This window comes from Argiope bruennichi, chromosome X1 (genome assembly GCF_947563725.1).
Source record: "Argiope bruennichi chromosome X1, qqArgBrue1.1, whole genome shotgun sequence".
In the NCBI taxonomy this organism is placed as follows: Eukaryota; Metazoa; Arthropoda; class Arachnida; order Araneae; family Araneidae; genus Argiope; species Argiope bruennichi.
The window spans coordinates 7,720,201-7,731,771 of NC_079162.1; the positions used below are offsets into that span (position 1 = coordinate 7,720,201).

Consider the following 11,571-nt stretch of genomic DNA (forward strand, 5'->3'; position numbering starts at 1 on the left):
CAAATCGACCTGCGCATGAGATAATAACCATCTTATCCTCATATTCTTTGGGAAGTTTTCATTCACATGATTTTGACTTAATTTACAAATTTGTCTGAACAGCATGGATGGGGATCTATCACCTAATATTCCAAATTTTCAACACAATTTTTACTTATTATTACTTTTTTATTTTTTATTTTGAGACAATTTAAACCGAATTAATAGACAATTTTCGAGTGCCATTTAAAGGATGCGAGGGCGGTTCTCGTACTATATCTGAGGCATGCGAAAGTTCTAGGATTGAAAGCCACAACCAAATAATTAAATTTAGTTTGCTCAAATGTAAGAGCTACTAACCTGAAACTAGCTTCAAGCTGTATTTGGGATGCTAACTTCAACCTCTGTTGCAACCTGTGCTCGACCTATTAGAACTTCACCTTTAGAATTTTCATTAACCTAACCTTCACCTGGCATACTAACACCGATAAACCATTCAAAAACTGAAAAAGTAACAAAAAAATAAAAAATTGCCGGTTCTTCCTCAGAGTTAGCAAGTATTGGGAGAGTACCGTCTCGAAAATTTGATCCACACAGCCAGTCCGTTCGATAGTGTTGCTTCCAACTCGACGTATTCCTTGCCCTGTTCAACAGCTTATGGAGGACTTCTGATGGCCAAACATCCTAGTTGACTATGTAATCAGAACTAAAAAAAAAAAAATTAATCTCAATTTACTGAGCAATTTTTAAACAACAATTAAAAATATGTTAAACATAGGAAACAAACTTGCTGGAGAATTACGGTAACATTGTTCAATAAATACAAAAAACTCTGCGAATGCTCCAGTCCAGGCGAATGAATGAATGAGTGAGCGAGCCAGTTAATAATCGAGTGATAGCTCATTTGCCCTGATACTAGTAATTCTATAGTTCCATAGATAAGGTAGGTGACGTCATCGTCACACATCTGCATGTGGAAAAATGTGTTCCCTCCTTCAGTAATCAGATTTTTTTTTATCTTGAGAAATAATATAGATGCATAATTATCTGCTGCTAGATAGGTTAGATAAAGAAAATTGCCTGTAGAGGAAACGATATTGGATTATCGTCTGAAAATAACAAACGGCTTTTGTATTTTGGAACTTAAAACTGTTATTTAGTGTGGAACTCGAATTCGGTTTTGTCAGAAGAAGGTTTTGTTTTTCTTGCTCTCATAATTTTAAACTTGGAACTTCCAAAGAAAGCAGTCTTAATATTTAAAAACCATAGATATCTAGAAAGAATTTTTTTTCAATATTTCTTTGGAATAAGATAGTCATATAAATTTAAGACTACAAATTTAAAGCAAATAGAGTTTTATGCTTTTTTGCTGAAGGAAAATAACTTTAGTCACCAACATTTGAAATTGTTTTTTCAGTTTACTAAGCTGTCATTTAATTCAAAGACTGCTTCTGTGATGATAAATTTATTTTTATACAACTTTCAGGGGGGGAAAAAAAAGAAGAAGGAAAAAAATCTTTCATTAAAATAAAGTTTTGCTCTGAAATTCAGATCTTCCTTATTTCTTTTTCAAAATTGATAAAAGTAATTGCTTGTCTCCCTGATAATTAAGCCTGCTAATTTCTTCAAATATTTTCTTTGAAAATACTTAGGATTGGGAAATATATATGTATATATATATGTATATGTATATATATGTATATATATATGTATATGTATATATATATGTATATGTATATGTATATGTATATATATGTATATATATATGTATATATATATGTATATGTATATATATATGTATATGTATATGTATGTATATGTATGTATATGTATATATATATATATATATGCATATATATATATATATATATATATATATATATATATATATATATATATATATAGCCAACTGTTTTGAAGTAAAAACAATGAGACATATATGTTTCATAACTGTATAATTTTAGCTGAAAACAGCAGAGATGAAAAGGATAATGAATAACCAAACCATAAAAAAAAGTAGCTTAAATGTATCTTCAAAAAATTTGTGAGAAAATTATCTAAAAAGCGACATACAGAGAGAATTTGTTACTGCTATAGTAACCGTCTATTCATCAAATCGAACAAAAGTTATTGGAAAGAAAAGAATTCTACATTCGGCAATCAATCTCTTTCAGATTTGACTTGAAATTCTCGATAAATTGAAACAGTAATGTGAAAGCTATTTAGTGTATTTTTGGATTCATTAACAATCGGATGACATTGAAATCATTTCGGATTTTGCCGTTTTGAATGTCCTCATCGAAATTCGACAAGAGTTACAAAAAATACATCTCAATGAATTTCCCATTCATTGCGATCAAGCATACTCTTTATGTGAAAAGATCGGAATAGACTGTTTCCTAAGCAAAATGATGAATGTGCGTTGATTTTTTAAAAAAAATGTTTTTAAGCGTTTTTTATTTGCGTTTGATAGTGATCTTCCCACTTTTTAATTCATGTTTTAATCAATTCTTTATTTCTGATAAGTTTTCTTTTCGGCATATATAGTGCGTTTATCTTAGGAAGAAAAGTACTTATTTAATTTATTTATGTAATGTTGCATTCTCTATTAAATTCTATCATACTTATGAATATGTATTTCTAAAAATTTGCTGTGCGATTACTTTTGGTGAGCCTGTATTTAAATATATATATATATATATATATATATATATATAATATTGTTTTTTAGTTGTAGTAGAGAATAGAATTATTATCTGTACTCTAAATTAGCTATTATTATTTAAATTAAAGAATTAGCAGCTAATGCATTTGAAATGAAAAAAAAAAAATCTTATTTTTGGGAATTAAAATATTAAACATTTCATTCATTCAAAGCCAATAAGTGCAATATTTTGTTTGAAAAAGGAAATATTACCCTTATTAATAATTTCTGCTCCAGGGAAAAAGACAGGCATTGGTCTTTACTTTCAAGTTATGTCATATTTTTTTCATACACGCTTTACATTTATTCATCTAAAACAGTAATGAGCAAACTACTTCCCTCCTTAAAGATTCTATCCTACCCGTGTTAAATATTAAAATAATAATATATCCTAAAATGATAATACAATGTTTTAAGATAATGACATAATTAGTACATCCCTGAAAAGAGATGATAAGTAACCTAGCCCTTAAATGCTTGAGGTTTTGTTTTCATTGCTTTAAATTTTTTAAAAATGATATAAATTGGTGTTTTTTACTAATAAATCGCGGGGAAAATCTTTTAAAAATCTTTAAGTGCAGTTTACGTCTAAAAAACAGTGCTGCCAATCAACAACATTGGATTTTTGTTGAGTAAAAATATTTGTGAACAATGATAAATATAAACTTATATATCTTACTTTTTTCAAGTAGCAGCTTTAAATTCAACATTGCAGAATAAATTATGGTGTTTTCAATCGTGCAAACAGAACTGAAAAGGCTTGCAGTTACAAGTAAAAAGCATCAATTTATTTTTAGTTTCACAGTGAATGTCGCGATTTATTTATTTTATGAATTGACTTAATAGCATTTTCATTATGTAGACTATTGAAAACAACTACCATTAGAGGTTCATCTTATTCTCTTAATACTTTAGTAAAAAGAAATTGGTTATGTATAGTAAAAGCAGCATTCGGCGTCTAAATGTTAAAAAAATTCTAGTTGCACCTTCATTTATTGCATCAGAATAAGTTTTTTTTTTTCTTTTTTGAGTTACAAAATAAATTACACTGTCTCTTAATTTTGTTTTGACCAACTCCTATATAATTTTGCACATCCCTGATATATAAGAATTGCTTTCACTTTATACATATGCCTTTATAAAAATTTAATCATATACAGCTTATTGGCTTCTGTATCATCGTCTGAATGTCTTAATGCTGCAGTAGCATATCATGTACCCTGATCTCTGATGTCTAACAATAGAGCTCTCTTAAAATTTCTTGTCTATGTGGTTTGCTCATAATGCATTGGCAACACAGAGCTCATTTGTTTAATCCTATGGATACTCGGATCAGTCGAAGATCCAACTTCTCTGAAACTAACTGACGAAGGCATTGTAAATTACATTGCTAGAAGTCTTAAAGCCGCGATTAAAAAACTTTCTTGCATGTATATTATCTATATCTATATACGGGTAACGGATATAGAAATGCAGCTTTTTAATTAAGTTCTTTATTGTAGCATATTTCAGCAAATATTGTATATTATACATAGTTACGGATCTAGTAAGAGTAGAAATTAAAATCAGACAGCATTGATATGTTCAACGTTTTTTAATGTTTTTTACTGCTAGTGGTTTAGTGACAGTAAGTGGTATGCTGGATGTTGTGATTTTTTTTCTTCTCAAGTACAAACGATGAAAAATAGCAGCTATCTAGTATTATATTTTCATCCTCTGATCATATTTAACTTTTAGAGAAAGAGTTATATTTCTTATTTATTAGCACCATTGAATTCTTTATTTTATTTTACCAGGGGAAGCTCATGAATTGCACCCACCATCAAGAACACAACCTGGCATTGTAGTGCATATTTGCGAGGATCAAAATGTAGAAGGTCCTCGTTTAAAAATCGTACAGACTCGCCGACCTGATAGCATTGATTCCTCAAGTAGTTCTTCTCCGCCTTCTTCGCCTACTTCTTAAATTGTTTTGCAAGTTTGTGTTCTTATTCAAACTTATTTTCTCTGGCTGAAACCCATAAGTATTTAATGCGTGTTGGCTACATATGGCTGTTATGTTTAAAAGTGTAACTATATAAATCACTGTACTTGTTAGGTTTATTTAGTCTAATGTATTTTCGCAACTTTAATTTGACCTATTTTCATTTTAAATTTATTTATGTGGTTATTATGCAATACTTTGTGCAGCTGTTTTTGTCCGGGAGTTTTTCATATTTCATTTGAGTGATGATGTATACAGTTATTAACACAGGGTTGCTACGCCACCTGGAGAACCTGGAAAACACAGGGAATTTAATAATCGACAGAAAAAACTTGAAAATGCAGGGAAATTTGAAAATTTTCATTAAAGCCTGGAAAATACGGAGAATTTTAAGTTTCGTTGTTATTTTTTTCCCATCTAAAAAATGTCGATCACTAAAGATTGCAAAAATAAAAAATCGTAGTCATAGCTTCCGAAAATAAAACAATACCATTCGTAATTGTGTAATGCTGAAACGCTCCTTTTCTTCTCCCCTTTTTTTCTGTACAGATCAGTCCAATTTTAATTTGCAAGACAGTTGTTCTTTTTCCCATGAGATTCCCGAATCACAGCTAATGAACATGCACGAGACTTCTGTAACTGCGTGAAAGAATATAATACATTTTTTTTCTGGCGGGAATAGCAACATTCAATCTGCAGAAGCAGCGCGGTGATGTTAAATCCACCAGACTTGAGTTTATTGAATGGTTTGTTTATTATTTGAGAAACTGAGAGATTATTCAAAGTAGATTAGAGAATTTTTTTTAAAAACAATGAACTGCTCAAAAACCGTATTTTATACGAATTGAACGGATAAAAAAAAATCAATCCTGGGAATGGGAAAATGAATGGGTTCGAGAAATTCTGAAAAATCAATTTATTGCTTCTAGCTGGCTTTGTAAGGAGATAATAAGCTTAAGTATTATCCTCTTCAGTCCCGAGGTACACATATGTGTACCTGTAATTTTTTTCATTTTTCTTATCCTGTAAAGTTAAATTTTGACGAAATAATGCATGCATTTTAACGTTTTATGAATTAAGCTTCAATTTTGCATCAATACAGTTTGCTACAGTTCGATATTTTTTTCATATCCATCGCTATTAATTAGAGACATAACGAAATTGTCATTGAACAGAAAACGCAACAAATATAAGTACATTTTTTAATATTTATTATTAAAATAAATGCTTGTATATTTTTTTATAAAATATTAAGTGTCTGGTTAAAGTCATTACCAAATTATATCTTGTGATCTATAATAGAATCGGTGAAAATACAAATTTAACTAAGGTACACATATGTGTACCTCGGGCTTTTTCGCCCCGGTTTGCTGAATGCTTGCGATCCATTGCGCTGCTTATCTTTTGTGTGCTTGTTTTCAAATTGTCATGTCTTGTCCTTGAATATATTGTATATCTTTTTATATTAAATAATTCTTATGTTCTGTAATGTAATAAAATATAAATTTAAAAATATTTATTTTTAAATTTTAGTAAGAAATTTAATTTTATAGCTGTCTTGAAGTTAGTAATTGATATTTCAAACCGACATCCTGTATAGAATATACAAAATTTTATAAGCTAATAATATTTTTTTCACGTCAAGTGGCTTAAACTCAAAAGGAGGTTTTTGAACTTTTAGGAAAAATAGATTTTAGGGGAAACAATAGAATTTTTCATGTATCAAAAATAATGAAACCTGGCAAATAGGATGAATGGGTCACAGACGATAGTCAAATGTGCCTTGTCAAGTAGAAAGATAATAAATCCGTGACTATTATCCACATGTATAGGTAATGAGTCAATTGGAATAGGCAGAAGATAGACAAAATAATTGAAACAAAAAGCTGATATAAAATAATCTGCTTTTATGAAAACATATAATATCGGAGGCATCGACCATTATTTTGCATATTACCGGTATGTAGTAATTACAAAAAACCGACCGACGCGAGCATTCAAGCATTTTGTAGATTTAGTAGTTGTCAATTGCTTGATATACTATAAAATGGTGGCAAAGCGACAAGTTGAGCTGTTAGGAATGAAAGTGAAAATCTTATGATCTTCTTGCAATTTCAAATGCATATAATTCGGTCATTGTTAAAATATGAGGGAATTCTCATAATCAGCAAGAAAGGAAACCAAGAACAAATAAAAAATTCATCTTTCAATGAAGACAAATTAATAGGAGAAGGGTCATCAAATGATGGAAATACAAATACAAGACAATTGGAGATTTCATTACCACCATATGGTTAAAATACCTCTAAAAGAGCAAGAAAAATTGTCCTTTCCCAATTAAAAAAGAAATAAGACTAGATATGTCAAGCCATCTGCAACATTACATGGACGATAAGTATATATCGAAATGCATGCACCTCTAGGAGAAGAGTCAAGTGCTCAAAATGCAGTATCTACTTACGTAATATATATAAAAAAATGAAATTTCCTTCAAAATAAGGTTTAATAGATTATTAATATAATAAATTTTGTATTTTTTTTCATCAATAAGGCCTTAGAATAAGAAAAGTATAGCTATTAAGTAACCAGGAAAATTATTATTATTTATTTTTGTTGTTGTTGTTGTTGAGGAGGCTTTGACTTACTTAAGACCCGAGGTACACATATGTGTACCTTAAAATTATGGGACTTAAAATTGTTTGATCAGCAAAAATTTTTTTTCGTATACTATTGTGATGTAACAAAGGTAAAAGATCTTGAAATCAAATTTTTAAACCAGTTTTAAAAAAATCAGGTTATGGGAAAACAGGCATTTACTAGTCATGCCAGAAGGGGAAAACATACAAGACTGCATGCCAGTTCAGAAGCGGCATCATTGATGTTTGACTTATTATCAAAAAGGAATACAGGAAAAGATGTACAATCCGAAAGCGTTAAATTTAATATTCGAAAATAAACCCATTTCGAATATTAAATTTAGTTCAAGAGCAATAATTTAAAGCTGAATTTTTTATGGGCATTGAAACTTGTTGCGTCACATTCGCCCTTTAATGCCTTCAACGGAATTAATAAAGGAAATATTTTCATATATGTTTACTGAAAGTAAAATAACTAAAAAATGTGCGTTAGGTCGTACAAAAATACTGTACCTTATTTGTTAAAGATTAGCTCCATGAAACTAATGGCTGAATAATCTGCAGAAATTGATGCCCAAATACTTGAATTGGCAAAAAGGAATAAATAATTTTTAAAAAAATAATCCTGCTTTGTAATGTTTTTTGTAAAGTAATCATTAAATGATTTGTATCATGAAAACAAAAATGCTTTATTTCATCCGAGTCCTTAATTAATTTCGTGTGACTTCCAATTAAAGAGCATGAGAGGTAATATATCTTCCTCGCTTAATGTATATATTTGGTGTTGCTAAATTCTAAGTAATAAATATAATTTTTTTGTATGTAAATATAAACCTTCTTTTAATATGCTATTGTTTCGAATAATGTTAAATTGTTGCTTCCTTTCCTTGCTTTTTACACTCCTTAATATCATATTGCATTATAACTAGCACATGAGTGCAATTTGTACATTTCCTCATATCTTGGAATATATATACACAGAAAGAACAGATTTTTTTTCTCCAGTTTTGAGTGGCAACTCTGTTACATTAACTGTTCCATTTTTCTTTTTAAATGTATCATAAATATCTTTGGCATTTATGTAGGCGTTCTATTTTATGTTTGTAAATAAAATTATTTACTGTTAGCTGTGATTTCTAAAATTAATTTATCAATACATTAAATTTATTTTTATTGATAAAAGTTTTCTTTTTTGAAAATTATCAAAACTTGTATATAATTATGAAAATGAATTATGATAATTTTCTTATCATCACAAAATAAATAATAATACATTGTAGGAATCAAAATATTTTCTTGAATAAGACTGGAAAGTATTATATTTTATCATTAAATGGTTTTGTTCAAAGCTTCATATATCCTCTTCTGTGATTATTTAAGAAAATTATTTTTCAGTTTACAAGACATTATTTTCCTTTTTATCTGTTTTTGTTAGCTATGTAATTAGCTTGGTAAATTTTTTGTTTTAAGCTATTTTTTTTTTACTGGAGAAATTGTTTAATGACTAGAATATATAGTTTAATGTACAGATCCATTAGAAATTATTAAAATAAAAAGAGGATAAAAATAAATCAATCCTATTCACTAGACTTGCAAAATATCAATCTCACTTTAAAATATAATTTCTGTGTTAACAATCTTATTATTATGCATAGAAATAAATGCATATGGCAATGTAGAAATTATGGAAAAAATGTTTTCAAAATATATTTAAATTTCCTCTATGAGAAGTGATTACTATGTTTTATTAATGATGTGACATATATTTGTTGATTTCATGTTTATATTTTCTTTCCGATCTAACTTTTATAGTTGTATTAAGAATAGAGAATGCATAATTTCTTGGTGTTGCTTGAATATTTCTTTAATCTTATTTTGTAATGTACATTTAAGTTAAAATAAAACTATAACAAGTAGTATTTTTGAATTTTATATAAAATAAATTTAATTTATTTTGAATGCAACCTATAATTTAGTGAATAATATTTATATTTAAAATGCTTTAATTCTTGAGAAAGTGCATTATTTTAGGAACATATATGTGTTATTTTTGTTTTATTATAATGTAAGATTACTGAATTACTTTATTGTTATTTAAAACATTCTGATGATTGTTGAAATGTATTTTACTTCATAAGATTTGAGATTCGGATTTATAGTTTCATTTATTTTCATTTATTTAAAATTAAAAAAATATATATAGTAGTCATATTATCAAAATACAGGGCACTATATTCAATATTCACTACAAATATTCTGTCATTTTAAACAAACAAGTTGAATTTTTTTAGTATGTGTGTCTCAAGACTTAATCTTTGATGTATTTCTCTTTGTTCTGTGCTATAATGTATTGTCATGATTCTAATCTATGATATCTTAAATGACATTGTTACATAAACTCCTCTACTTATGTGTCATTAAACAAATCTCTGTCTCTCTCTTTCACTCTCTCTCTCTCTCTTTATCTATCTATCTATATATATATACATATATAATGATTTTGTTTATTGAAAAATGTAATTCCTTTACTTACTTAGCTTGTGTTCACCATTTTTGTTTTTAATTCATCTTTTATTTTAAATGAAATATGAAAAATTTAAAATTGTTTTACAGCTTGATTTTTTGTCAAAAAAGCACCCTAGCATGATTTTCTCTTTATTTTGATACCATATTATAAATTTTACAAAAATTATTTTTCTCATCTTTATGTTTTATCTATTGTAATTGCATTTTAAGATTGCATTGTATGATTAACATGTAAAAGTGAATTAAGTAATGTAAATTTTTAAGGATTGTAAAGTGAACCATATTGATTGCAGTAATAAGTACAATGATGGCAAAAAATGTCTATAAATTATTTGTTACTCGTTTATGATAAATTTATTCATCCTTAACACTTAGTTATTTTCAATTGATCTTACTTAGTTAAATAACTGAATAATTGTTAATAAACTGGAAAATAATTCTAAATAAATACTAATTCATTAAATATATCTAAAAAAGTTTTATTCATGTTTCTTAATCAAGTGCAAAAAAGAATTTTGATGTACATAACAGCTGAAATTTTTGAAAGGGACGTTTTGTAAGATGATTCTGTTACTTGTCCTAAATATTTCTGCTATTTTTGCCTTTGCCTCTATTGACTTTTAATTTAGATTTGTAAATACTAAATTTTATTCTGCAAAATGTTTAGTTATGCTATAAAAGAGGCTTCTATTTTATTGTATTTGTAATGAAATTGTATGTAATGATATCTTATATGATTGAATTTGTTATTGAAGCTTAGATTTTGTAAAAACTGATTGAGTTCGAGTTCTGGTATGTTTTCTTTAAAAAAAAAACAATTTATTATAGGATTAGTATAATTCTAGATATCTAGCAAAGTTTTGTTGTGACAAATCAGAAATTTCCAATAGGCAGTGAAAATCTGCACAGTATACAAGAATAAGCTGTAGTTTCAAATTTTATTTAGTAGTTTGATTAAACAGAATTTCAAGGACACTTAGTAAAAAAAAATTAAACATGCTGATAAATTACTTTTGAGTGTATTTACTTTAAATTCAAATTGTAGTATTAATGTAGCTGTATTTGATTTAAAACGTAGAGAAAATATTAGTAAGTTATTTTATTTTTTAAAATATGTATATAAAATTATTTTGAATTATAATTGCATATTATTTAGATGTAAGAAAATTCTTTGACATTATGTAATATTTTGCTTTTGTGTGTATGCTGTGAGTTAATATCTAATTGTATATTTAAAACTATGTTGTAGTTAATGGCAAAAATGGCATGGTTTTGCAAAAGATGAATATATGTTCTGCAAATCAATTTGTGAAATAAACTACATTTTGATGATTCTTAGCGGTTTCAACTACTTTAAAATGATTCCATATTTATTTTTATGGAACAACAGTTTTAGAATTCAGATAAATTTATCTCATTTTGAGAAATTCCATTTTTTCACTTTTCCCCCCATTTATTTTTGTTAAATAAAGAGCAAGCTAAAGACATTATAGAAGAAAATTTGAATTGAATTTTTTTAATTCTTGAGTAGCTTGTAATAGAGATGAATTTTGATCCTTGCTTTTTCTCACCTATTTGAAGAACATCAAGCCTATACCATTTTTTTTTTCTAGAAAGAATGAGAAAAAGGAAGGGTATAAATATAACATTTCCTGCTTATTTTTGTCACGTCGTAAATGTAGCATTATCATCTATAAAAATATGTTCCCGAAAATACATTATTTAGCTATAGGATTGGACAG

The 11,571-nt window shown here is 27.5% G+C and overlaps 1 protein-coding gene across 1 annotated transcript in view; it reads left to right on the forward strand.

Annotated features, from left to right (window-relative positions):
• LOC129958476 (calcipressin-3-like) overlaps nt 1-11,164 on the forward strand; it is a 41,303-nt gene extending 30,139 nt beyond the window's left edge. The window contains exon 6 of the mRNA XM_056070974.1: nt 4,480-11,164. Within this exon, the coding sequence (XP_055926949.1) occupies nt 4,480-4,649 (170 nt within the window). The 3' untranslated portion in view covers nt 4,650-11,164. The remainder of the gene's footprint in view (nt 1-4,479) is intronic.
• Nucleotides 11,165-11,571: the final 407 nt, after the last annotated feature.